The sequence below is a fragment of the Cucumis melo genome, chromosome 7 (genome assembly GCF_025177605.1).
Source record: "Cucumis melo cultivar AY chromosome 7, USDA_Cmelo_AY_1.0, whole genome shotgun sequence".
Classification (NCBI taxonomy): Eukaryota; Viridiplantae; Streptophyta; class Magnoliopsida; order Cucurbitales; family Cucurbitaceae; genus Cucumis; species Cucumis melo.
In genome coordinates, this window is record NC_066863.1 from 17,840,645 (window position 1) to 17,866,699 (window position 26,055).

At 35.1% G+C, this 26,055-nt stretch overlaps 1 protein-coding gene across 3 annotated transcripts in view; it reads left to right on the forward strand.

Moving 5' to 3' along the window:
- The window catches only part of LOC103501174 (GTP-binding protein At3g49725, chloroplastic), a 33,538-nt gene extending 18,396 nt beyond the window's left edge, over positions 1-15,142 (forward strand). For 2 of the 3 annotated variants that reach the window (XM_008464684.3, XM_008464683.3), the window contains 2 exons: positions 14,123-14,242; positions 14,335-15,142. In XM_008464684.3, the coding sequence (XP_008462906.2) occupies positions 14,123-14,242; positions 14,335-14,820 (606 nt within the window). In that variant the 3' untranslated portion in view covers positions 14,821-15,142. The remainder of the gene's footprint in view (positions 1-14,122; positions 14,243-14,334) is intronic. The other variant, XM_051087508.1, reaches the window with a different exon arrangement.
- The last annotated feature ends 10,913 nt before the right edge of the window (positions 15,143-26,055 follow it).

Consider the following 26,055-nt stretch of genomic DNA (forward strand, 5'->3'; position numbering starts at 1 on the left):
AGAGGAAATGAAAGATACGTAGCTTGTTAGTGTACTCGAGAGAGAGATATTTGTATTAAAAGAGAGTTTTTTTTTTTTTGAAACGGAGCCAAGCCTCTTTATTAATAATGGAAAACGAGACTAATGCTCAATGTACAAGAGAAATATAGTAAGAGCAAAATAAGAAAAGACAAAAACTATCAAACAAACTGCCCAAAGATGATCTCAGCCAATATAAGGGACTAAAACAAACAATCACAAAGAACAAGCCAAAAAGGTGAAATCCAACAGAAGAATAAGCTAAAACAGAACTAAAACAAAGAGATCTGAATACAAAGCATAACGAAATAACTCTCCCAAAAGGAAACATTCGAATCTAGAGATTAGCAAAAAAATGCAGCCAGCTATCTCAAAGCTATCATACCAAAGTAGTCCAAAACCCAGAAGAGGCCCAACAAAATCTTTTGAAATATTAGCATCAACAAAAGGTTGTACTTCCTTTTGCAACACCTCAACACCCCATGTTGAATCTTTAGAGACAAAGATTAATGTTCCAATTGAAAACACATCCCCCAAGTGTGTAGAAGTATAAAAGTATTCACCAAAATATTTCTCAGGTAAGCCACTCTAATAGATTCTAGCAACTTTTTTGACCATAACACGATTCATGATGAAGATAATCTCAGATAATAGGCTTGAGAAATATTAGGCAGCCATAGTTTTTGCAATGAAGACTACCAAAGATGAGTTGCACAAAACATTAACATTCTCTCCAACTTCTCTTTCTGCTTTCTCTTACTATATTGGAATAATATTGGAGGACTAACAACATGGGAGGGCGAACGGCTAACTTAAGCTAAAGTAATTCCACAATCATTGACTATTGGCAACAAATCCTTTGGCAGATCCAGGGGAACTTTATTTGGAGAGAAGCCTTCATCATTAAACAGAGCATTAAGATCCGCCCCTTCAATTTCCAAGTCTAATTTAAGGTCGAACGCACTAAGAGCAACGACTGATTCTTCACTACTAACACTGAATGGGAGGAAATATCAAGCTGGTTCTTGAAAGAATAATCAGCTTTGCAGGGGGAGCATCATAGACAAGAAGCCTTTATGTTATTGATGGGATGAATCCAAAGAGTCCAAAGGGTGAACTTTAAAGTCACAAATCCCATTTAATTCTGATTTTAGTAAGGCAGTCCAAACATTGTTGAAGGAGGTTTGCTTGCAGATATAATGTTTGAGAATTTTTGGAGCATGAGAGGATTTACTTCCTTTGGCACATATGAAATGATTGGAAATTCCATAATCCGGAGAAAGATGGACCCCTGCACTAACAAAATTTGAAATTTCCGTTTTTGAGGCAATCTGAAACGTTTTTTTTTGCATTAGAAGTGTTAAGCTGTCAACAGAAACTTTTGGACAAAATTCATAATTACTCTTAATGGAAATAAAGTGGGCATTTTTTTCATTAATCCTCACTTAATGACTCTTCGACTACCAGAATTTTAAAAGCTGGATTAATAGAAGTGGACCCATTGCCTTTTTGCAACAATTGTTAGTCTTGGTTTCGGCAAAATTCAAATTAGGAGCCTGTTCAGTTGCTCGCACTATTAATTCCCCTTCAAACTGAGTGTCGACCACTGTCTTCTTCTCCGGCGCCGATGGGATGCTCGAAAACTTCTTAAGAATTTCAAATGGATTTCTACCTCGGAGAAGAACTGCAAACACTGATTTCAAGACTTTCGATACTGATGGGAAGGAAGAAGGATCAATATCTTCATCAAGCAAAACATCTCTAACTCTCAAACTATCAATATAGTTTTTAAAATCATTCCATAAGGAATTTTGGAGGGATCAATAGGATTTAGGAATTCAAAATCTCCAAAATGAAGGTAGATATTTCCCCTTTTTAAGTTAGTAATTTCAATTGTGGATGACACAAAACAACATAAGTTCTTCTTAACTTGAATCCGGGCTTCACTAACGTTAGTTAAGTTCAGAGTTTCAAAGGCTATATCCGTGAGACCTCCAAAGTTATCCCCAATAACCTCAAAGGTACTTCTACATCAGTAATTCAAAGGGAGGTTTTTCATCTTGAGCCAATCACCATAGTCTTTTTGAACAAGTGGCCGGTTGTGTTTGAGGATATCTTATCTTTCAAATTTGAGGTGAAAGTTCCCCATGTCTGCTATTTACCTTCCTCATGAATGAAGTCTAATATTGATCCTTGGTCAATGCTAATGAAGGTATTCTCATCATAAAGAGGATTTATAAAAATTTTCGTTTGGAAAAAAAACTTCCAACCTCTTACAGATCAGTCTTCAGTCGTCTGAGACAAATAATTTTGATATAATCCATAGATTTTCTAAATTGATCTAAGACAAATAATTTTGATATAATCCATAGATTTTCTAAATTGACCTTCACAACTTCATGGTTCTTAATCAACCACTGCTTCTGTTTTGGGGGGAGAATGGTTGAGCACTTGAAGCTTCCTGTTTTGACTAGGAATCTGACCGATTTCCTTGGTTTTGGACCTTGGAGTAGGAGAGTTAGAAAGACTAGATTTTGTCATTTCAACATAACTTATTTTTCCTCTCATATTCGAAGAAGGGATCTTGGAGATATTATCGGAATACCATTTATTGTGGTCCAATTTTTCGACAAATTTTCCCAGCATCGTATAGAACAACTTCCAACCTTGCCGATCTTTTCCTAAGCACACTCTAATATTGAAAAGATCCCTTGAATATGGTCAGTGATCGCAACTTAGAATCCATCCAGACTTAGCTTGAAACTTCGAAATTCTCAATCTTCCTCTGTCGATGTCCCCAAATTTCCTAAATTGGCTGTCCACCGGAATTCTGAGTAAGTCGGCTATTACTGAATGCGTCCATCTAAGTTGGCTATAAGAAAGAAAGATGCTTCTGCCGGCTTCTACATCTTTGATAAAGCAAACAACTTCCTCTTTCCAAATGCAATAGTGTGACTGCTCGATTTTGCAACTAACAACCTCCATGTTGTACTTTGAGAATTAACAGAGAGGTCTGTTGAGAAACCCGGCTGTCGGAGAGGGGAGGAAAGGAGGGAGGAGGGAGGAGAGGGGAGAGAACTTACCTTTCCTGTCTCTTTTTTCAAGAGAGTTACTTATTTTTAAAAGAGGGAAGTTAGAAAGTTAGTTAGAAGGGTAGTTTGGACCTTGTACTCACATTTCTCTCTCTATATATATTTTTTAAAACGGAAACGAGTCTATTTCTTAGAGGAATTAATAAAGGAGACTAATGCTTAAAGTACAAGAGAATTATACTAAGAACGAAAAAGAACGATCACAAACAAAAGTACAGGCGAATTGAACAAAACAATCAAAACCTTGAGCAAGCAATAGCCAAGAACAAAGCAAAATTAAATATCAACAAGAAGCCTAAAATTAGCTGAAAATTACAGACTAAAAACTTCAAAATGGATGGGAGGAAACATCATGAGAGAGCACTATCATGCTGCTTCAAGTTGAGGATTGTTGAAAAAATATGCCTCCTAAGTTGGAATCATGAGTGAGTGACCAAAACCAGAATATTTCAGAAGAACTTTGAAAGACCAGCATAATTGAAGCATCCGTCGAACCTCTTGTAATCCACTAAAACAAACTTCAAAAGCAATTGGCTTGAAAAATGAGATCAAGTCTAGATTTTGTACTAATTCCACATTTCTTAACAATCGACTACAAATGATTTGGAATTTCATTGTGCTAAGCTTGTAAGGGAAATAAAGAGGCTTGTTTCTCAGTAATTAAATCCTCATCTGTCTAAAACAGGGTATTAAGATCAGATTCTAAAGGATCCTTAATCAACTAGTCATCCTTTTCCGCTGTCTTTGGCAAATGTTTGACTTCCTCGTTACTCACACTAAAAGGAGAGGCAAAATTGATACACTTCTTTTTCGATGAAAAGAATGGAGTTTCGATAGGAGAACCTCTCAAAAAGATTACCTTTGAATTAGGCATAGAGAAAACAGGGTATTTAAAATGAGGATGAACTGAGATTTGAAGAAACCTATTTGATTGAGAAGGGGCTTGAATTACAGCATAGTTTTCCTCTAACAAATCATGATTCTAATCTAAAATCAAAATTTTCATTGTGAACTTTTTTTAGGCCTCATACCTTTTTCCTTCTAACAAAATGCTTTGAGAAAGTCTCAAAGGGATGTGGAGAACCTTTGGTTTTGGATTTTTTAGACTTGGCCTTTGACCCAAATTTGGTGAGGATGAGAGGGAAGAAGAAGAAAGAGTAATGGAGGAAGAGTTGCAAATTGGAGCTGTTAGAATTAATGGGCTTGGCCCTTATGGTATTTATGGAAAGATCTTCCCTAATTCCTAAATCTTTTCCTTTTTTATTCTTTGATATATTCTATTTATTCTCCCTCTTTGTACCATAGCATTCGTTCATCATAAAATAATAAGGGGTCTCACATCTACCTCCGGTTATTGTACTTTCATTTGGGGTAATCTTGTAACTTGGAGGAGTAAGCAGCAAAGTTTTGTGGCCAAGAGTAGCGCTGAGGCCGAATACCGAGCTATGAGTTTGGGAATATGTTGAGATGATCGGCGTTTCATCAAAGAAAGACTTGATAGTGGGAGCATGTGCATTCCGTACATTCCTTTGAGCTAACAGGTTACTGATGTTCTCACTAAGGGGCTCTTCAAACCAAACTTCGACTTTTGTGTTAGCAAGTTGGCAATCATTGATACTTACGTCCCAACTTGAGGGGGAGTGTTGGAATTAGTGGGTTTGGCCCTTAGGATACTTATGGAAAGATTATGGGAAGATCTTCCCTAATTTCTAAATCTGTTCCTTTTTTATTCCTTGGTGTGTTCTATCTATTCTCCCTCTTTGTACCTATTGTATTCATTCATCAGAAGATAATAAAAAATCAATATCGTGGTTTTTCTCTCGGTACTTGAGTTTCTACGTTAGGCTTGGTTTCGTGTTTATGGCTTTCAGTAGGAGCTTTTCAGAGGGGATTTCAGTGGGTGTAGAACCGATAATGGAGTTGAAAGCAAACAAAGCAGAGGGAAGTGACCTTCTAAGGAGGAAGAAGGAACAAAAAAAAGTGGGGCTTCACTTCGATTGATCTGCATTCCCATTTGTATTGAAACTTGGATTTCCAATTTACAGTAAAGAAGGTTAAGTCGTAATATCCTCTTTCCTCTTTAAAAGCTTCTCTTGAACTTCTTCTACAATTTTCCTTTCACTTTTGAAATTATTTTCTCTCTCCTCTTTTAAATATGGCTCTAACAAAACACGACTTTTGGGCTTCCTTATGAGGACTTACAACTAGCGTAGTTTGAATAAGGCTTTTCACGCCAAGAGGATGTGCAACCCTTGGACTACTTTCGAGTGCTTCACGCACTGTAGTAACCTCTTTTCGACAAACATGAGTCTAATCATTTCCCCTTGATTCTTCTATCATCGGCGAGAAGAAAGCTAAAGCTGTCGAGGAGTTTGTTTTTAGTATTTGGTGGGGTTTGAATATGGTTTTCTTTTTGAAGCATCTACAACAAGACGTAAATGGATTTCTTGAAAATTTTCTAGATTAAAAGGGGTAAATTGACAAGCCCGATCTATATTTGAACTAAAAGAATCTAAATTTTTATCATTCAAAGCTTGCTTTAAACGAGCTAAGTCGATTGGGTTGGAGAAATCTTCTATATATAAAGCATCTTGAACTTTGGTTTGGGGTCTAAATATTCATTACCATGTCGAGTTGGTAAAACATGCAATCTAAATTAAATGCAAGAGAGAAAAGAACTCTAAAGGAGTTAATTTTAGCAACCGAAGTAAATGTTTCTTATAATCAATTCCACATGCCTGAGTGAATCCTTTAGCTATCAGTATGGCCTTGTATCTCTCAACACTTCCATTAGCGTTACTTTTTATGGTAGACATCCATTTACACCCCACTAGTTTCTTATTTCTTGGCAACTCTACTACATCACAAATTCCCCTATGCTTTAGAGTATTCATCCCTTCCAAAACTGCTAATTTCCAATTTGGATCATCTAAAACCTCATGTATATTTTTTGAAACGAATAAGTCATCTATCCTCGATGTGAAAGCTCTATGACTATTTGACAATTTTGATATGACATAAAGTTTGCAATACAGTATTTGGTAACTTCGAGTACCTTTTCTTAGAGCAATGGGAACATTGAGATCAAGCTTGACTGGCAAAGTACTTTGAATAGTTGAAGAAGTAGAAATGGAAGAAAGATTACCGGTTTCATTTGTTGTAGTTTCAGATTGATTATGTGAAGGACCAACTATCTTGGTTTCTTTGATTGATTGGTCTTCTAGTATAAAACTTAAGATCAGGCACTTGATTGAGAAGTTTCTATGCTAGGCATCATAGAACTAGTAACATCTGAATTGGGAACAGGAATACAAATATCCCAAAATTTTTCATCCAATTTGGCTTCTCCCCCTAAAGAGAATTCTAGAGAAAATAGGGTTGATTTTCTAGAAAAGTCATATCAATCACAGAGCTCGCAACAACAATAGGTTCGAAAATGTGATGAGGTTATTAGAGAAGATTTCAATGATTTATGGATTATTACCCAGTTATTCATCTTTGATGATTGGAAGGATATTTCTATCTTCTTGGAAGATCTATTCCAGGTGAAAATCGTTATTAACCTTTTATCTGTGGATAAAGCAATTGTTAAAATTAATCAAGGCAATGTAGAAGATTTGATTATGACCCCAAAGAAATAGTTTGATTATAGGAAGTGCCGTCTCTCATCAAAGGCTTTGGAGGGTGGCTGTCCATAAAATATCTTCCCCTAGATCTATGGAGAAGAGATATTTTAGAAGTAATTGATGCACGTTATGGAGGTTTGGAGAGTATTGCTCTGGATACTCTCAATCTTATCAACTGGTTCGGAAGCAAGAATTCGAGTTCGGAAAAATCTTTGTGATTTCTTACCGGCTACAATAGAGTTGAAGAATGAGAGCAGGGGCAACTTCTTCCTTAACTTTGGCGACAATGAATCAATTGATAATCCTGATATTGCCATAAAAGGTATCTTTTTAGTGACTTTTCTAATCCTATCGATATTTGTAGATTACAATCAGTTGCTTGATGAAGATGTTAAGATTAGCATTCCTTCCTCAAATTGGGATTTTATTAAGCAAAATAAGCCATCCATATGAAGAAACCCTTTTGCCACAATGAGGAATCATGCACCAGAATCATGATCTAGGTGGGGAAAAATTCAAATCTACTGGAGGTTCTCCAGAAAAGTGTAGGCAGTTGAAAGTTGGAACGCTTCCCTTTTTACAACGCGCTCCAATGCTCGTGAGGAAACCTACGAGTTTTCTCTAGATGATCATATATTGGGGAATTTGAAGAGAGAAAATATAGGTGGCCATGACTTTAATTCTGCAAAAAAACGATTCTGATCCCAACAGTACGACTGCTTTAGCCCAATCAGGATGTTCCTAAGGTCCCCTAAAAATCACCATATGGTCACATACAGTAATTCATTTTTGCGAAAAGCCATGGATTTTGGTATGCAGATGGGGTAGATGAAGAGTCAGAAAAGGTCTTTCCAATGCTGATGAGTTCGAAAAATCCTTGTTTTAATTATTCCCCCAACCACAGAACGCCGATTAGTATAAAAAAAAAAGTACCCCAACCGACAAACCTTTTCCAACATCAATCAAGAAAAATCCCCAGCGATTCATGGCCTTCCCAAAATTCTTTAGAAAAGGATGCACGTTCATTCGAGCAACCTTGACAAATTCAGATCTTTTGGAAGAAAGCTGTGTGAAGATTCTTACTTTCAGATTCTCTTGTAACAGGTTAGCTAGTTCATCCCCTTCCTCTTCAGATGCGCAATTTCATCATTCTCCCCTCAAAATCCCAAGCTCAGATTGTGATTTTGTGAGAGGTGTTCCATGTCCATCCTCAACAAATTCAAGGGTAGTAGAAGAAGGGTCTGAGGATGAAGACTTGGTGTTCAGTGTCAGTAGTGAAGAATTAATACTAGAAGTTGAGTTTTATACGGAGGAAGCAAGGGTGCAGAGCAGAGAGGCAGAGGACATAGATTCCTTTGGAACTGAGTTTGCTAATTTATTTCTTTCGCTAGAAAAAAATCCAGCAAGGCTGAGGCTTGCATTCCCTTCCATCTGGTTCCGTTCATTGAAGCATGTGATGTTAAATTGATTTCAGAAGTAGAAATTAAGGAGCTTTGTTTCAGTCTATTGAAGCCTGTGTTTCAATTTGATTAGTTTGATTTGAACGTCAGGGAATTAGTGAAGCAAGGAAACCAAACAAGCGGAGGTCGACATTAATCTTTTCAAAGTACTAAGAGCTCGAAAGGAATTGCCTGGACTTCCCTTGAAGCTTGAAGCTCATGGAAAATCAGGAGGAATGTTCATGTGGGATGAAAGTTCACTTTCTGCTATCAGTCAAATGCAGATCATTGTGCATTAACTTGTGTTGGGTAACCATTATTTATGGACCAACCGATTACAGAGAGAGGAAAGTCATGGCTGGAGCTTCTTTCCCACATTGGTTTTAGTGCAAAAGCTTGGTGTTTGGGAGGCGTTTTTAATATGACCAAATCAGAAGGAGAGCACTTCCCAGAAGGTAGAATGTCGCGTGGCATGAGGAAGTTCAATAATTTCATTGAACCAAAACTCATTCAAGTTCCTTTATTGAATGGGAAATTTACGTGGTCAAAAGAAGGAAGAGTAGTTTCGAGATCATTGCTTGACAGATTATTCGTTTCTTTTGACTAGGACGAGGCTTTTGCAAACACACGAGTAACTCGGCAAATTTCATGAGGTTCTTCAGCAATTTTGTTCAAATAAGTTTAAGCTGCCAAATGCCGGAATAAACTCTTTCGCATCCTCTACAGTGCATTGTTGTCAAGGCACTTCTGGCGGAACTATGGTTGAGAAAAATCATTGGACCTTTTACAATAAAGTCTCCTTTTGGTCTGATAGATACGAGATCACTTGGCTGAATGCCTCTACGTGGTGCTCTCTGTGTAAACAGTCTAAAAACTTCTCTTTGCAAGATATCCTACTAATTGGCAGGCCTTCATTTTTCTGCCATGATTATTGATTCAGTTTTGGCCACGTCCTCTGATGCTTCTTCCATTTACTTCTTCCTTGGTTGACGGTCTCTTTATTCCTAGTCTCTTAGAATTTGTTTCTATGTTTGCTTTTGAGAGATGTGTTGGCTGTGTTAGCATTCACGTGGATGGCAATTATTGTTTGGTCCCTTCCTTTTGGATATGATATGGGTGCTAAGGGGTATCAATCTAGTTGAGATTCTTGGGTGTACCTTTTGATCCTTTTTTGTTTTGTTTTGTTTGCTTATTATATAATCCTCTTGAGTCATGAGCTATCATTGTTTATTAATAAATGAGGCTGTCTCCTTTTTTAAAGAAAAAACATATAAAAATGTTTAAAATTGTCTTTCACCCCAGATTTTGTTTGCACTAAATATACCCAAGATAGATGTGTATGATCATCAATAAAAGTAACAAACCATCCTTTTCCACTATGAGTCGTAATTTTGGAATGACCTGAAACATCGATATGAAGTAAATAAAAAGGTTTTGAAGCCTTGTAAGGTTCAGAAAAATGTGTACCAAAGATTTTTTGCGAAAATACAACTTTCATAATTAAAAGATTAAAAATCAACTCCCTTCAATAAATTTGGAAATAAATATTTGAGGTAAGAAAAACTAGGATGCCCTAGCCTATGATGCCGAAGTATAATCTGTTCTTTAAAAAAAGAGAATTGATACTACTGAGACGGTGAGTTATTTTATTGCTAAAAGAACCTTCATCAAAGAGCCTATCAAGCATCCTAGCACTCCCAATCATCCTCCTCGAATCTTGATCCTGGAAAATGCAATGAGATTCGAAAAATGTAACATGACAATTAGAATATTTGGAAAGTTTAGAAACAGACGAATGATTACTGGCTAATTTTGGAACATGTAGGACAGATGGAGGGAAATTTTTTCCGTCAATTTAATAGTTCCTTTTCTTGCCATAGAAGAGAAACTATCATCGACGATTCTAATTTTCTTATTGCAATATGATGGAGAGTGAAGTAAAAAAGAAGAATAACTAGTTATGTGATCTGAACCTCTGGAATCAATAATCCACAACGTTGAATTACTACATGAGAATGTCTTGGGACAATTACGAGTGTGAGTTATTGGATGGAAAATTGGTTGGTAGCAGACTTAAGATTCGATGAATATGCTCTTTTAATATTGTTGTATTTAATAAATAATGGGAAATAATAAAACCAGATTCTTAAAAAAATGGGTGAAAAAGGAAACAACCTCATAAATTGATAAATAATAAGACAAAAGGTCACATTACATAAGTATCATATGATGAGCAATAACGAAAACAAAAAGGATCAGGAGGTTCGGGCATCTCAACTAGGTTAACACCCCATAGCACCCTCATCTCATCCAACAAAATAAAGTTCCAAAACGAAAATAAAGAGTCCAAGTGGGGGCTACATACAACCAATAACAACATATAAACCAATAATAAATCATTTAAACAAAGCTAACAATACTAGGGAGAAAAAACTAGCAGAAAGGAGCTGCAAAAAGGAGAATCTTTGGAGGACGATGCTCCAATCTGGATCTAGATGAAGGACTGTCAATTAAGTAGAGCACTGAATTAAACCAAACTAAGTTTAACTAGACAAATGATAGAACCAAAAAGGGTTGGTTGAACCAGACCGAAGTTATAAAACCACTAATTTACCCTTAGTTTGCAACCTACACAATCATGAGATGCACCACTAGGAAAGGCGTTTGACAATGCAACACGGTGGAAAAAGATGGTGGCTAACCCATATCTGACTTTCGAAAGGAGGTAGAGTCTACTATTGTGTTGGGCAGTGTTAATCATCTTTCCGGAGTTCAAGTCTTGAAAAGAAATAGAATCGGGTAAGATGGTTGCTTTGCAGTTCAACTCACATGTAATTTTACTTATAGACAGCAAATTATAAGAGATTTTAAGAACATGCAGCACATTATATAAGGATAGCCCTTCAAAGGGAATAATTTTCCCCTTACCAACAATGGAGGCCAAAGAGCCATCTGCAATTTTATTTTTTCATTACTGACACAAGGAATATAAGACACAAAATCCTCAAAGGAACTTGTTATATGATATGTGGCTCCGGAGTCCAGAATCCAAAGGTTCTTCCCACCAACACTAATAAGACTGAGGGATTGGGGCATACCTGAATGGGCAATAGCTCCTAATGTGATCGTTCTGGTTCACAGGTGGTTGAGAAGGTCCAGTAGACTCACTCACATAGGCCTACCCTGAATTCTGTTTGTTGTTGGGAGGATGTTTCTTACCTTGAGGGACGACCATGTAATTTCTAACGCTGCTCCTCGGTGTGCCACTGTTTCTTGCAGTACTCACTGATAGGGATCGGTTTTCCATTGGGCTTCTCACTATCATGAATCTACCTCACACTATAGGCAGAGGAATCAATGGCAAGGGTAGTCAGAATATTCATAGCGCTGGTGCGGTCCTTCTCAAAGCGAACTTCAGAATGAACTTCCATCAGAGAGGGAACAGGTCTCTGGCCTAGTATATGCCCACGGACTCCACCAAACTTAGAGTTGAGACCAACAAGGAAGTCATAAATTCTGTTAGTCTCTCCTAAATACTTCAATTTTGGAGTATTGTATGTTGTCACTAGGATTGTTTCAAACAATTTCTCTGCATTGGTCTATTTCCTGCCAAATAAGGGAAAGTTTGTTAAAAAAGGTTGTTACATCCACTGTCCTTTGCTTGCATTCATGAACTTGTTTGTGCAGTGTGTAGAGCAGAGAGACATTCGTTCGAATCCAGTTTTTGAGTTGTCCCAAATGTCTTTAGCAGTTGCAGTATATAGCAAGGGTTTGCCAATTTGTGGCTCCATATTGTTGATGAGAGTGGCCCGAATGAGGAAATCCTCCCTTTTTCCGTAACATTCCTGTGGATAACTTGGTGGAGGGCAAGGTCTCTCCTCTATCAGAAAGCCAAATTTGTGGTGTCCTAGGATTATTTTAATTGATTGTGACCACGAGAAGTAATTTTTGCCATTCAACTTTTCCCCTACAAATACTCTTGCAGTCTGTGCCACAGATCTAGATACCTAAGTAGGGAAATGAAGTTATCAGATTCTCGGATACATTGGCAGATTGGTTGGAATGCCAGAACTTGATGTGTATGTGGGGGCCAAATGATGCATCGAGAGTTGCAAGTTGCTGCCAAATCATAGCAAACTGTTGGCGTGTGGTGTCCTGCACTTTTGGTTTGGATTGGGCTGAGGACTCACCAACTTCAAATCCCAAACGAGTATAGAGATCACCAACACCTCGATAGTTATCTGGTATAGGGTGGTGAGGAAGATGGTTCCGTTGCAGATATGACAAGGTTCGGGAATGCTGCAGCACATAGGCAACAGGCGATGGTGCATGAACAGTAGGGTGTTGCGGCTGAAGGTAAGCTTCACTTGGCAGCACGTGCAGCTTAGGGGAAGGCTCGCCATTGTGCTCTGAGTGCTATTCGGCCGCGTATGGACTCCAGAAGGCTGCAGCTGAACGATTTCGTGCGACTAGTTCTAACGATTTCTTGAATCTGTTAGTTTTTAATTTAGTCTTGCTGGATGTCTTTTTGGTTTCTTATTCTATTAATTGTGGTCTCTTTGATTAGCAAAGTCTTTTTTAGCTTAGATGGATGAATCTTTCAGTTCTATCAATGTATTTGTTTAGCTTGTTCTTATTTTTTCTGTTAAGCTCTTTTTTTTCCATATCTGATGTTTTTTTTATTTTGAGCATCAGACTCGTTTCATTATTTAAGTGAAAAAGCCTTGTTTTCGTTTCAAACAAACAAAAAAAAATCTTGCTATGTTCTTGGAGTTTCATATTTTTAGCCTTTTGTTATAATACATATTTTGTATTTTGATCATTAGACTCATTTCATTAGTTCAATGAAATATCTTATTTTCGTTTCAAAAGAAAAAATTTGGGTTTCTTATTAACGGGTGTTTTTGTATGTCTTTGTATTCTTTCTTGTTTTTCCTCAGTGTGCACGTGCAGCTCATGTTTTACCATATTTCTAATTTTTTTCTTTTCCTATTTTTCAAAATCACTCTATTATTTTGAATATTTAGAAGGATTTTCAATGTTTTTTCTAGTCGTGTACATACCTGTTTGAAAATGAAAATAAAAAAGAATCGAGGGATACAGAAATTTGCATGCCAAACACGTGCCAGGAGGGTGTGATGTAGTACCTCTCTTATTGACAATCTTTCACGTTCCTGCTTAGTTCTTGGCTGTCGGTTTGTTTGTTCTTGCTTGTCAATTTGGTTTTCCCAGCCCCTTTGCCTATCTGAAGGGGCTAGGGAACTTTCGGCTCTCTCGGCCGCATCAAGTGTGTATGACGCAGAATTATGCTTCACAGCAGTGAGATAAATAAGCAAGTCAATTTGAACGCGGTTCTACTTGTTAAATAATTGTATCCTTGACCAAAAGTAAGACGCTCAAGTCTTCACTCCCAATATGTGGTTGAACTCAAAATGAGATAAACAGACTTTAGGATGAATATGGAGGCTATCAAGAAGCGAATTGATACGGGTCATCTTACCTCTACCTACTTCAGAGAATTCAGAAAATTTATGATCTAATTAATTTGAGGATTAAATCTCTTCAGTTAAATATCCTCTTGGGTAAAGGATTAAGTTGTATGTTTTGTTTTTCTTTTAGTTACTCTGTTTCTTACAGCGAGTTACTTTTTAAGTTTTTAGTTACTTAAGTTGTTTTAGTTGGTTGCTTGGTTTCAATCTTTCAAATGCTGGTTTGTAGCCTTTAAATAAGGTTTCGGTTCCCTAGGTTGTAGGAGGCATTAATTATAGAAGTAATAAAAGAGTTCTTCAAGATTGTGTTGAAAAAATTAGCTTTATGCTAATTTAATTTGATGGTGTATGCCTTACTAATATTGTACCGAAATTCTTATTTAGTGTAACATTCAATTCCGAAGTAGACGTCCAGGGTCTTCAATGAGACATGAATGTTTTTATTCTGATTGTTGCAGCATGTGGTGGATTGCACCGCCCCCAACCTTGATGAGCACCGATCGACTGTTTTTCAAGTACTTCAGCAAATAGGAGTTTCTAAAATGAAGCTTCAAGATATGATTGAGGTTTGGAACAAGGTAATTCTATTTACTTATTTCTTCTTCTCCACAAGTTGGAAAATATTTGCAATTTGCTCCATAATGTATGATGCGTGAAATAATTTGGACAGATTGATTATCACGAAGAAGGCAAAGGCATAGATGAGTCTTGTGATGATGATAATGGTGAGGCTGCCAATTCGTCGGGAGAAGATAGTATAGAAGGAAAGCTATCATCTGCTGGAACTAACAATATTATTGAAATGGAAAAGGGTGATATTACAATAGAGCAAGCAACTGAAGAAGATCTTGGAAATGGAAATAGGATGGAGGGACAAGAGAGTGATTGTTGTGATGACTGGCTGGAAGATGATGATGAGGATAAAAACCCTTGGGCTGATAAAGGGAAGGGAATAGGAGAAGATGTACAGGCTTCATTAGATCAATCTGGTCCACATGTCAGAATATCAGCTAGGCTAGGAGTTGGTTTGGGAGAGTTACTACAACTCATAGATAACAAACTGAAGGTTCAGGATGAGAAGCTGCAAGCTCAAAATGTTTTAGAGAGGAATGTTTTTGACCGTAAATGGAGGCCATCTCAGATGGAGGCTGATTAATTTTGAGAAGATTATGGTTCCTTGCATCTGCAATGAAGCAGGCAAAAGCACCGAATATTATTTAGTATTTATGCATGTCTTGCTTCCGTTGCTTACATTTTCAGCATACGTTTATTTTCTTTTCTTTTTTTTTTAGGAAAACGTTGTCCTGATCATCAAGTGTGCAACTTCTGGTTCTGTACAGATATATGGTCCTGGGATGTAATAATAACAATAATAAGCCTTTTGGCTTCTTTTAGTTTTCACAAATGTTGATGGTGATACAACTGACCGCTCCTTTTCCAAAAATGGAGGAAAATGCTAATCTATCTTTGCTTTCAAATGACTATTTTTTCAAAGTTTAAACTTAAATCATCTTTTTTGTGTCTTATGTTTTGGCTAATAAGAACCACAAATGAGAGAAGCAAAAGAGATATAAGTTAAGGATAAAAATGGTATTTTACATGTAAAAATGGTAGAAGAGTAGAGAAGTTTTTGATTTTTGGGTCATTTTGTACAAATTTCTAATTTCTAATTTTCAAAACAAAATAACGATTTGATTTCATGGAAGGATGATTGTAAACCGACATTGACAAAGGTAGTGCTCTAGACAAGCATGTGAATTATTGATGGGTTTGGAGTCGCAACTGAAAAATAGATGCTTATTGAGATTTGATTGAAAAGTTACATATTTTTTGGGCTAGTAACATTTGGAAAGACTAACAAATCTTTGTGATATTCGATACTCTGTTGGATACTAGATTAATAGGAATGGGATATTTGGTGTATTGATAATCGGGAAAATCATGGAAATAAAAAATTTATGACTAGAAAAAAGAAGATTAGTAAGTTGTTAAATTATTTTAATTTATGTCAAAACTAACTGTTAGAATAATTCTTTCATTCTTTTGTTCGAATTTACGCCTCCACGGATGATAATTGTCTATATACAAATACAGTGTATTTGTTAAGATCAAAAAATTAAACAAAATATCACGTATCACGAATATAATGTATTTGTAGATATACTCACTTATGATAATTTTTAACTAAATCAAAAAAATATTATATTGTTCCAACAATCCCTAAAAATATGTCGTTAGTTTCAATTTTCTATTTCCGTCAAAATAGAAAAATATGGGATTGCAAATAGAAAAATAGTAAATCCCAAAAATATTTTGATTTATGGCAAAACCGACTGCTGTATATTTTTTTCAATTTTTTTTGCTTGAGTATATCCTTTACAAAGGACAATTCTTCGCATATAAATACAATCTATTGGTATAGGTCAAAAAATCAAACAAAATATCACATAGTATGAATACAGTGTATTTGTAAACACATTCACTTTTGTAAATCTTAACTAAATCAAAAAATATTCTCGTGCTGCAAAAGATTTCACCAACATCTCCTAAAGATATGACTTTAGTTTCAACATCCTTTAATTATTATGATTTAAATCAATTAATTCACAATTTTTTATATTTCATATTATTTATCAAAAATTTATTAAATAATACATATTGCAAAATTTTAATAACAATTTGAATCTACAATTTATATCATCTTCTAAAATCGTCAATTTGAATTCAAATTTTAACTCATATCCCTAAAATAACAAAGATAAATTCAAATATTTCACATTTTTTATTTTTCAACCTATTTATCAAAAAATATACATAAATAATACATAATACATAATTGATATTTATTAACCTTTTGAGTTTAGATATATATATCTCACCCTAAAATAGTTAGTTTTAATCTCTATTTTTAACCTTATCTTTAAATTCAGTTTCTACACTTTAATTTTAAATAGTTAGTTTGAATCCCTAAAATTATACTAAAGAAAGATTATCATTCCTAAAATAATGCTAAAATTACAAACTTCATTTACAACATTTTCATCCCCAAATTTTACTGACTTAACAATAATTTTATAAATAATACATAATACGCAATTGTTATTTTGAATTCTAATTTTATACATTAACCCTAAAATGATGCAAATATATCTACAACATTCTGGGGTTTGTTATATTATAAACAATTTATTAATAATATTGGTAATTATTACAATTTCTTAAATGACCTTAAATATGCCTCAATGGCGTTGTTGCAATTAATTGAATCTTCTTCCTTATGTCTTTTCAATTAAATTAGAGAAAAATAAAAGAAACGTGAAAAATAAGAAGAGGGGATTTGATATAGAAGAGTGTAGTGTGACGGTTTTTCTAGCAAAAAAGATTGATATAGAAGAGTGCAATGTGACAGTTTCTGGTGTCCAATAAGAAGAGAGACGTTGGTCAATGGAGGGGAAGACATTAGAGGTTTAGTCATGGGTTTCGAGGCGGACAAAAGATATGGTTTTGCACCGTTTCCGGCAGCTCCGACGTTCGTTTCAATAGTGTCGCAACGTGTTTAACGACTGGTTTAACCATGATTTTAGAGCTGTCAAAGGTTGGTTTAGCCATCAGAGGAAGACGTTGGAGTTTCCACGTTAGTGGCAACGAGATTTTTTTAGCAGCATTTGACAGCATCCGACGTTAATTGTGGGTTTGCGGCGGGTTCTAACGTTTCGATGTCTATTGGAGTCGGGTTTAGTTGACTTTCACAGGTTTAGCCGCAAGCAAGACGGAAATTCCAAAGTCTCCGGTTAGATGAGCCAACAAGAAGAAAATCCAAGTATGAAAACTTTGAAAGGTTTGAAGGAGACAAGCTAGAAGCTCTAATAGTTTGATTTTGATGTGTTAATCATGTGTTAGGAGTTTGATTTTAATTATAGGGTATTTGTAGTTTCTTGAATAATTGTATTTAGAATTCAATTTTTTCAGTTAGGTAGGGGCATTTAAGACATTATTCCAACAATTAGTTTTCCATATTTTCTAATTTTGCTATTTTATCAATTTAAATAAAAATTTATCATTTATCCAAAGTAAACCTTCTATTTTGCATTCTTCTTGTCAGCCCTTGATAATTTCACCGAAGGATAATATAAGAAAAAGCTGAGATTAGGGCTGATCAGAAAAATAGTAAATTTAAGATTTACTTTGTATAAATAGCAAAAATTTATTTTAATTGTTAATATGAAAAAATAAATAATAATGAAAAAATACAACTATGAAAATGTCATAAATGTCCTTATTCTAGTAAAAAACACCTTCCAATTACAATCTTTCTCAAAACTCAAAATAATCCAAAATTTGATCATTTTTCCCCAAACAAATCAAATCAACTCCTTTTTTAATTTTTTTCCTACCAAAACACTCAACCACCTATCAAACCACTCAACTGCTACCTAAATATCCTAATTTCCCTCTCAAACTTCTTCATCCTTTCCAAGAAAGTATTGTTTGTTATTTGCCTTTTTTTATTACTGACCTTTACTTAGTATAAAAGTTTAGGTTGTTACAAGGGTATTCAATAGATTCCTAGTTTCCATCACTGGTACGTGTTAATAAGATGAAGGCTTCTACGAATGCCTAGTTTCCATCACTGGTACGTGTTAATAAGATGAGGGCTTCTACGAATGCCTAGTTTCCATCTCAAAAGATGAGGGCCTGTAAGAACGTCTAGTTTCCATCTCATTGTTTATAGCTATAATGAGTGAAGCCACCACTGATGCCTAGTTTCGATCTTGTAAATATCGCATCATAGGATGAGGGCTTCCATGCCTAGTTTCCGTCCTTGTGATTCTCAAGGTATAGCAACCGAAAGAGAAAGTTGAGATAAACTGTATGGGTTTTATATATGTTTATGTTAAGAGTTAGAGTTTTAAAAGATTTACTATTTAAAAGCATGTGTTATAAAATTGTCACTCACTGGGGTATTTAGCTCACCTTTTCCAAATATTTTCCACTTTCCAAGAAGATATTGTGATCCGCAAACCTGACCTGCTGTCACCAGTCCACTGTGCTAGTTTGTTGTTAGATTTTATTACTTAGTGATTAGTACTTTAAGTTAAAGTTACGTCATGTGCATAAGTCTAAAGTTAAGTTAGTTGAATTGTTTTGGTTTTCATTTTGTTTTAAAGTCGTTGATCTGTAATTAATGGTGTACAACCTTAACTTGTTCTCAGAGTTGTGTAATAAAATTTGTTTAATCTATGAATTAGTGTTGGCCCACTACTTAAATTCTAAAATTGTTTAGCTGTTTAGTATTTTAAAGTGATTAGTAGTTTAGGACCAACTTGTGTTATTCAGAAGGGGAGCGATATCGGTTGACTTCATGTTGTCTCTCAAGTCGAAAGTAGGTGATCTGGGAGAAGATGTGATGATTTTTGCAAAGATGGAGGGGTGGATTGAGTTGGGTATTTGGCAAAGATTAAAAGGTTTTAGACGTGAAGCTTCATGGTAGATCAATTTTATTTTTCTAATATTTCTCAAATTGAAGGCTATGTACTCAAGAAGTTAGAGAAAAGTATATTTCTTATTATTTAGAGTCAAAGTAAAGTTATATATATAGAGAGAGAACAAAGGAACCCTAAACTGTATGTACAATTACGATAATGGACATATAATATATATATATATATCATAACACTTCCCCTCAAATTGGAGCAAATATGTCGATCATGTCCAGCTTGTTACACAGATAGCTTATCCTTGCTCCATTTACAGCTTTGGTCAGAATATCTCCCAATTGTTCTCCAGTCTTCACATATCCTGTGGACACCAACCCATCTTGGATTTTCTCACGAATGACGAGACAATCCACCTCAATATGTTTAGTTCATTCATGAAATATTGGATTAGATGAAATGTGAAGTGCAACTTGATTATCACACCATAATTTAGCTAGCAATGTAATACTGAAGCCTATCTCAGATAATAGTTGGTGAATCCATACTATTTCGCATGCAGATTGTACCATAGCTCTATATTCTGACCCAATACTCGAACAAAAAACAACATTTTGTTTCTTACTCTTCCATGATATCAAGTTTCCGTCTACAAAGACACAATATCCAAAGGTCGATCTCCTATCCTCTCGAGATCCCCCCAATCAGCATCAGAAAATCATTCCAACTCTTGTATGTCCATGATCTTTGTATAAGATGCCATATCCAGGAGCAGCTTTCAAATAACACAGAATCTGCTCTACTCAGTCCAATGATCCACTGTAGGGGAAGACATGAACTGACTTACCACACTTACAGAATAAGCAATGTATGGTCGAGTCATTGTTAAGTAGTTCAATTTCCCAACTAATCTCTTAGATCTCCCAGGATCTTTACATAATTTTCCTTCCTTAACAAGTTGCTGATTCGGCATCATCGGTGTACCACTTGGTTTGGCTCCTAATTTTTCTGTCTCAGACAACAAATCAAGTACATATTTTCGTTAAGACAAATAAATACCTTTCTTACTTCTCATCCCCTCAATGCCCAAAAAATATTTCAATTGACCCAAATCTTTTGTATGAACTGACCTTGAAGGAATGTTTTGAGAGATGAAATACTCGATGCATTATTTCCAGTAATAACAATATCATCAACATATACAACTAGTAAAACTATACCATTATTAGATCGCCGATAGAAAACAAAATGATCGGATGTACTCTTCTGCACAGCAAAGCATACAAGAGCTTGACTAAACTTACCAAACCACGCACGTGGACTCTGTCTCAAACTATACAAAGATTTTTGAAGGCGACATACTTTATCACTCTCCCCATGAACGACAAACCTAGGTGGGTTCTTAATGTCAAGTTGATGCAAAGGCCAGTTATGGGTAGTAGCCATGGAAAGAAATAGGCGAATTGAAGTTAATTTGGCAATTGGAGAAAATGTATATGAATAATCAATTCCATAGGTTTGAGCATAACCTTTGGCAACAAGACGGGCTTTCAATCGAGCCACTATTCCATCAAGATTCACCTTAATAAAAAACACCCATTTACAACCAATGGCCTTCTTTCCTGCAGGACGAGATACCAAATCCCAAATACCATTATCATTTAAAGTAGTCATCTTCTCAATCATTGCATTTCACTAGCTAGGATGAGAGAAAGCTTCATGAACAGTCTTAGGAATAGATGTGGAGTCAAGAGATGTAATAAAAGCATATGTGGGGGAAAAAAATTGGTGATAGGAAACAAAAGAAGAAACAAGGTAAGTACACTTGTGTTTACCTTTGCGAAGAGCAATGGGAAGATAATCACTTGGTCCCGGAAGATCATCAAATGATGAAGGAGGCATTGATGGAGAACATGAGTCTGAAGGTTATGATGGTGGTCATCAGGAGTAGACTCGAGAAGGTACCAAGTGGGAAGGAGGTGCATCAGTGGAAGAGGATGGTAAGGGAGAGGTAATCTCATATATAAAAAGATTATCATCCTCCCTCTAACACGAACTCGATGGTGATGAAGTAAAAAGTGTATCCTAAAAAAACAACATCAAGCAAAACAGGATACCTTTTAAGAGTAGGACAATAACAACGATACCCCTTTTGAGCACGCGAATAACCTGAGAAGATACATTTCAAGGATTTGGGATCTAACTCAGTATAATGAGAACGAACGTTGCGAACAAAACAGACAATCAAATATCTTATGAGCAATAGGAAACAAAGACTCGGTAGAAAGAAGAACATGATAAGGAATCTCACCATTAAGAATAGATGAAGGGATTCTATTAATCAAAAAAACAATTCGTAGACACAACATCAGCCTAAAAATTTTTTCGAACATACATTTGAAACGATAAAGCACGGGCAGTTTCAAGTACATGCCTATTTTTGCGTTCTGTAACACTATTTATAGATGGAGTGTTAGCACACAAAGACTGATGACGAATGCCATGTTCACGCAAGTAAGAGTCAAGAGTATGAGAAAAATATCCACCTGCATTATTAGTGTGCAAAGTTTTAACAAAGACATTAAACTGATTTTTTATTTTAGCATGAAAGGCATAAAAGTGAGATAATAACTTAGAAGGATTTCTCATTAAATATAACCAAGTTAGACGAGAATGATTATCAACAAATGTAACAAAATAACAAAAGCCTATTTGAGATACAACTGGACATGGACCCCACATATCAGAATGAACTAACTCAAATAGAGCACTTGCTCGTTTATTGACTCGAGGACTCGAACTAAGACGATGAAATTTAGCAAATTTACACGAATCACAATTTAAAGAGGACAAAGACCTAAATTCAGGATAAAATTTCTTCAACGCAAACAAAGATGGATGACCTAAACGACAATGAACTTCAAATGGAGAAGGAACGACAAGACACGCCACAGCTTGCGGTACTTGATGATCAAAGAGATAAAGGCCTCCCGACTCATATCCTCTACCAATAATCTTTTTCGTCACACGATCCTGAAATAAGCAATAACTAGAAAAGAACAAGACAACACGATTAAGATCATGAGTAAGTTGACTAATATAAATTAAATTAAAGGATAAGTTAGGCAAATATAACACAGAAGACAAAGAAAGTGATGGGGTAAGATGAATAGTGCTAGATCCAAGAACATAAAATGATGGGGTAAAATTAAAGGATAAGTTAGGCAAATGTGACAAATGAAAAAGGAGCAGGGGACAACAGTCTAGAAAATAGGCGTGTCATATGGGCTATGGCACCAGAATCTATGACCCATTTTTTAGATCAAGATGTAAGAAGACACTTGGTATTATTTGGGGCAACAGTGGATACAATAGGAATAGAGGAAGATGACGCTTGTAATGAATCTTGGTAGTTTTGAAATTTAGCATACTTATCTGTAGAAATTATAACTGACACCTCTGGTATATCACATGTGAAAGCTATTTGAACATGTTGAGATTGTTGACTATTCTTACATAACAATTTCTGACAATCAAATTTTATATGGTTAGGCTTACGACAATAGTTACAAACAATCTCTGTAGAATCTTGTTTTCGATGATCATAACTCTTCCTCCGAACATTGCCATCCATCACTCGAGGTGCCCAGGGGTTATTGTTCTTGCTAATGAGAACACTACTGGATTGAGGAATAGATATACCATTTGGAGAGATTTCAATGTGAAGGACACGAGTGACAACATCGTCTAATGATGGAATGTTAGAGTCAGAGAGAATTTTTGCCTTTTCCATTCCAACTTCAAGTAAAAGTCCATTAAAAAAGATCATAACAACCATATTCTCTCATTGAGCTTGTTGAACTTCAACATCAGGACTAAATGATAACAAAGCAAGCTCAACAGTTATCTTCTTAAGGCGCATAAAGTAGTTGGTAACAGACTCCGCTTTTTGTTCAGCATGAAAAAACTGCATACAAACCTGAAACATTCTATGTACTTGCTCCTTACCTGAATATAGAAAATCTAAAAATTCCAAAAGTTCTTTAACAGACTCACAGTGATCAACCAATCCAATTATCTCACTCTCAATGGAGTTTTTGATCTGAAGATATAGACGGGCATCATCATGAAGTCAATCCTTCTTCTTTGCATCTTTTGGAGAATCTTCGGTCATATGATCATCCATATCAATACTTCTTAAATAGAACAAGATTGTCCGACACCAATCATAATAATTAGATCATTTAACTTATGTTCGGTGATCTTAGAGGCTAAGGGAATAACGTTAGAAACTACCATATTCTTTATGTTGGCCATATTGGAGATACACACTGATTGTAGTCCACACAAACAAAAAAAATTAATCCAAACAGTTGTAAGATTGGAACAAAATGAGCCACAACCCTAGAATGAGGTCGTAATCCTCAATTTCCATCAAAACTGAATAATCTTTGATGGACCCAACTGCACAGAATGACTGAAAAATAGGACTAAAGACAAGTCCAGAAGACAGAGGTTAAAACGGACGCTTCACGTGCTCCCACGCATCAGCGTGTGGCAGTTGTACATTAATCTTCTGGTGGCACGTGAAGCTCATGCGCGACGTTTCTCGACGATCGACGACGACAGAATGCAGCGGACTACGATCACACTTCTTCTGAGCTTGACGGTGTTGACAAACGGTCACTCAAAGATGACCTAAACTTAAGCCCTAATGGAGAAGGAAGCCACCAACTACGAAATTCAAAACCCTATAGGCTCTGATACCATGTACTCAAGAAGTTAGAGAAAAGTATATTTCTTATTTTTTACAGTCAAAGTAAAGTTATATAATATATAGAGAACAAAGGAACCCTAGATTGTATGTACAATTACAATAGTGGACATATAATATATATATATATATATATATATATATATATATATATATATATATATATATATATATATATATATATATATATATCATAATAGCTATATCACTAATAACAACTATCAATGGTAGCAACAAATAACACATTTCTAAATTTGTAGCAACAAATAACACATTTCTAAATTTGAAAGTTATCGTTGATAACATATTTTTCAAATTGAAAGCAATAACTGATAGTCGCACACTATCAATGATATTCGTTGATAGCAATTATTAATAATATTCATTGATATCAACTATTAGTGATAGCAATTGATAGCTTTCAATTTGAAAAAAATCGTTAAGAAATGTGCGAAATAATTGTTTAGGAGTGAGTTTTTTTAGTTATTTTACTTATTTTTGTACTATATATACTATTTTTTAGGGTTTTTATTTTGTGTCATTTATGCAAATAACCATTTCAAGAAAAGAGTTGATACATTTGATAATGTACTAGTTTTCTTCATTGTTAGCGTTAAAAATTCTCACACAAAAAATAAAATAAATAATTTTTAATGGGATGTCAATGAAATGAGTAGAGAAAGATGATAATGTAGAATTTTGTTCTACCTGCACCATTTACCATCCAACGTGGACTTACTAGAATAACATACTTTACCACTTTCATTGATACTTCCATTTGGTTTTGCAAAAGAATTATTTAATAAAATTTGTAAGAATGGCAAAAACCGAGGTGTCAGTCGGAGTTTTCGCAAGTGTGTGGTAAGCACATGCTAGATTTTTCTAAAATTCTTCTTTTTGTCCATTGGTTGGAGGTACATCATCTTTCTCAATTCAAATCCACCGTTTTTATATATCTTTTATTTTAATTCAATCATTCTTGAGTTTGACTTTAATCAAATATATGGATAAGGCAATCCATTTTATGAAACACGATATATTTTTATCCATTGGCTCTGGAATTATAACATATCCAAATTGATATTTAAGTGCATTCTTTATTATTATTATTATTATTATTATTATTATTATTATTATTATTATTATTATTTTGCATTCATCCATCATCCACAGTTAAAGTATTAAATCGTTGTGCATTTTGTAAAAGAAGAAAATGTATTATGTTATTTTATTTTGCTACATGCAATCTCGAACCACGAGACAAAGTCACTATGTAGTGGTGACGAAACAACTCGGCAAGTGACGGTGGAAAGAATAGTAAAATCGTTGTTTCCTTAATCTCTTTCTTCATTTTAATTCTTCTGAAGTAAAATAGTTGTTTTAATGTAGAAGTGATGGCAAAGAATTTGATTGGAAATTGTATTCAATAATTTTGGTTTTGTTTATGAAAAAACAGTGAGATAATCCATTAAACCTTTAGTTAATACTAAAGCTAATAACAGTTGTAATAACTAGTAGGACAGAATAACAAAGGAACTTTGGTAACCCAGTTCGGCCAATGTTGGCTACGTCTGGGGAGCTGCACACAACCCTGATGAGTAATTTTATTAAGATTCACTTTAGTCAATATACATCGATACAACATATGTACTCTGTTCAACTATATGACTATATAATATGCATATTAACTTCAGACTTCAGGCTCCCCTGAATCCATGAGTGAATGTTTTCGACGATATCTTTATATACTTCTAAAGATTATTGTGATCACGCAAACCACTGTCTCGTCCTTTTTATTACTCATCAACAATATCAACTTAGATCAACATGCCGATCTTATAGCCATAAGATCATACTGCCTTTTCGTTCCTGCAGCTTCTGCAATCAATTCTTCATTAACCTTCAGCCGTGAATAATCTTTTTAGTATATGTCCATCCACGAACCCTGTATTCGAAAGTCCTATTTATACATATAAGATTTATATGTCTAAATCTTATTTCTTCAAAGATAATTAGCAAGATTTCTAAAATAAAGGAGAATCTTTTATCTTTTTTCAATTAAATAACTCATTAATAAAAGATAATCTTATAAAATAAGATAATGACAATCTTTTATTTTTTAGAATTAAATAAAAGATAATCTCATAAAATCTTTCTGACAAAATCCCAACCATTTACAAAA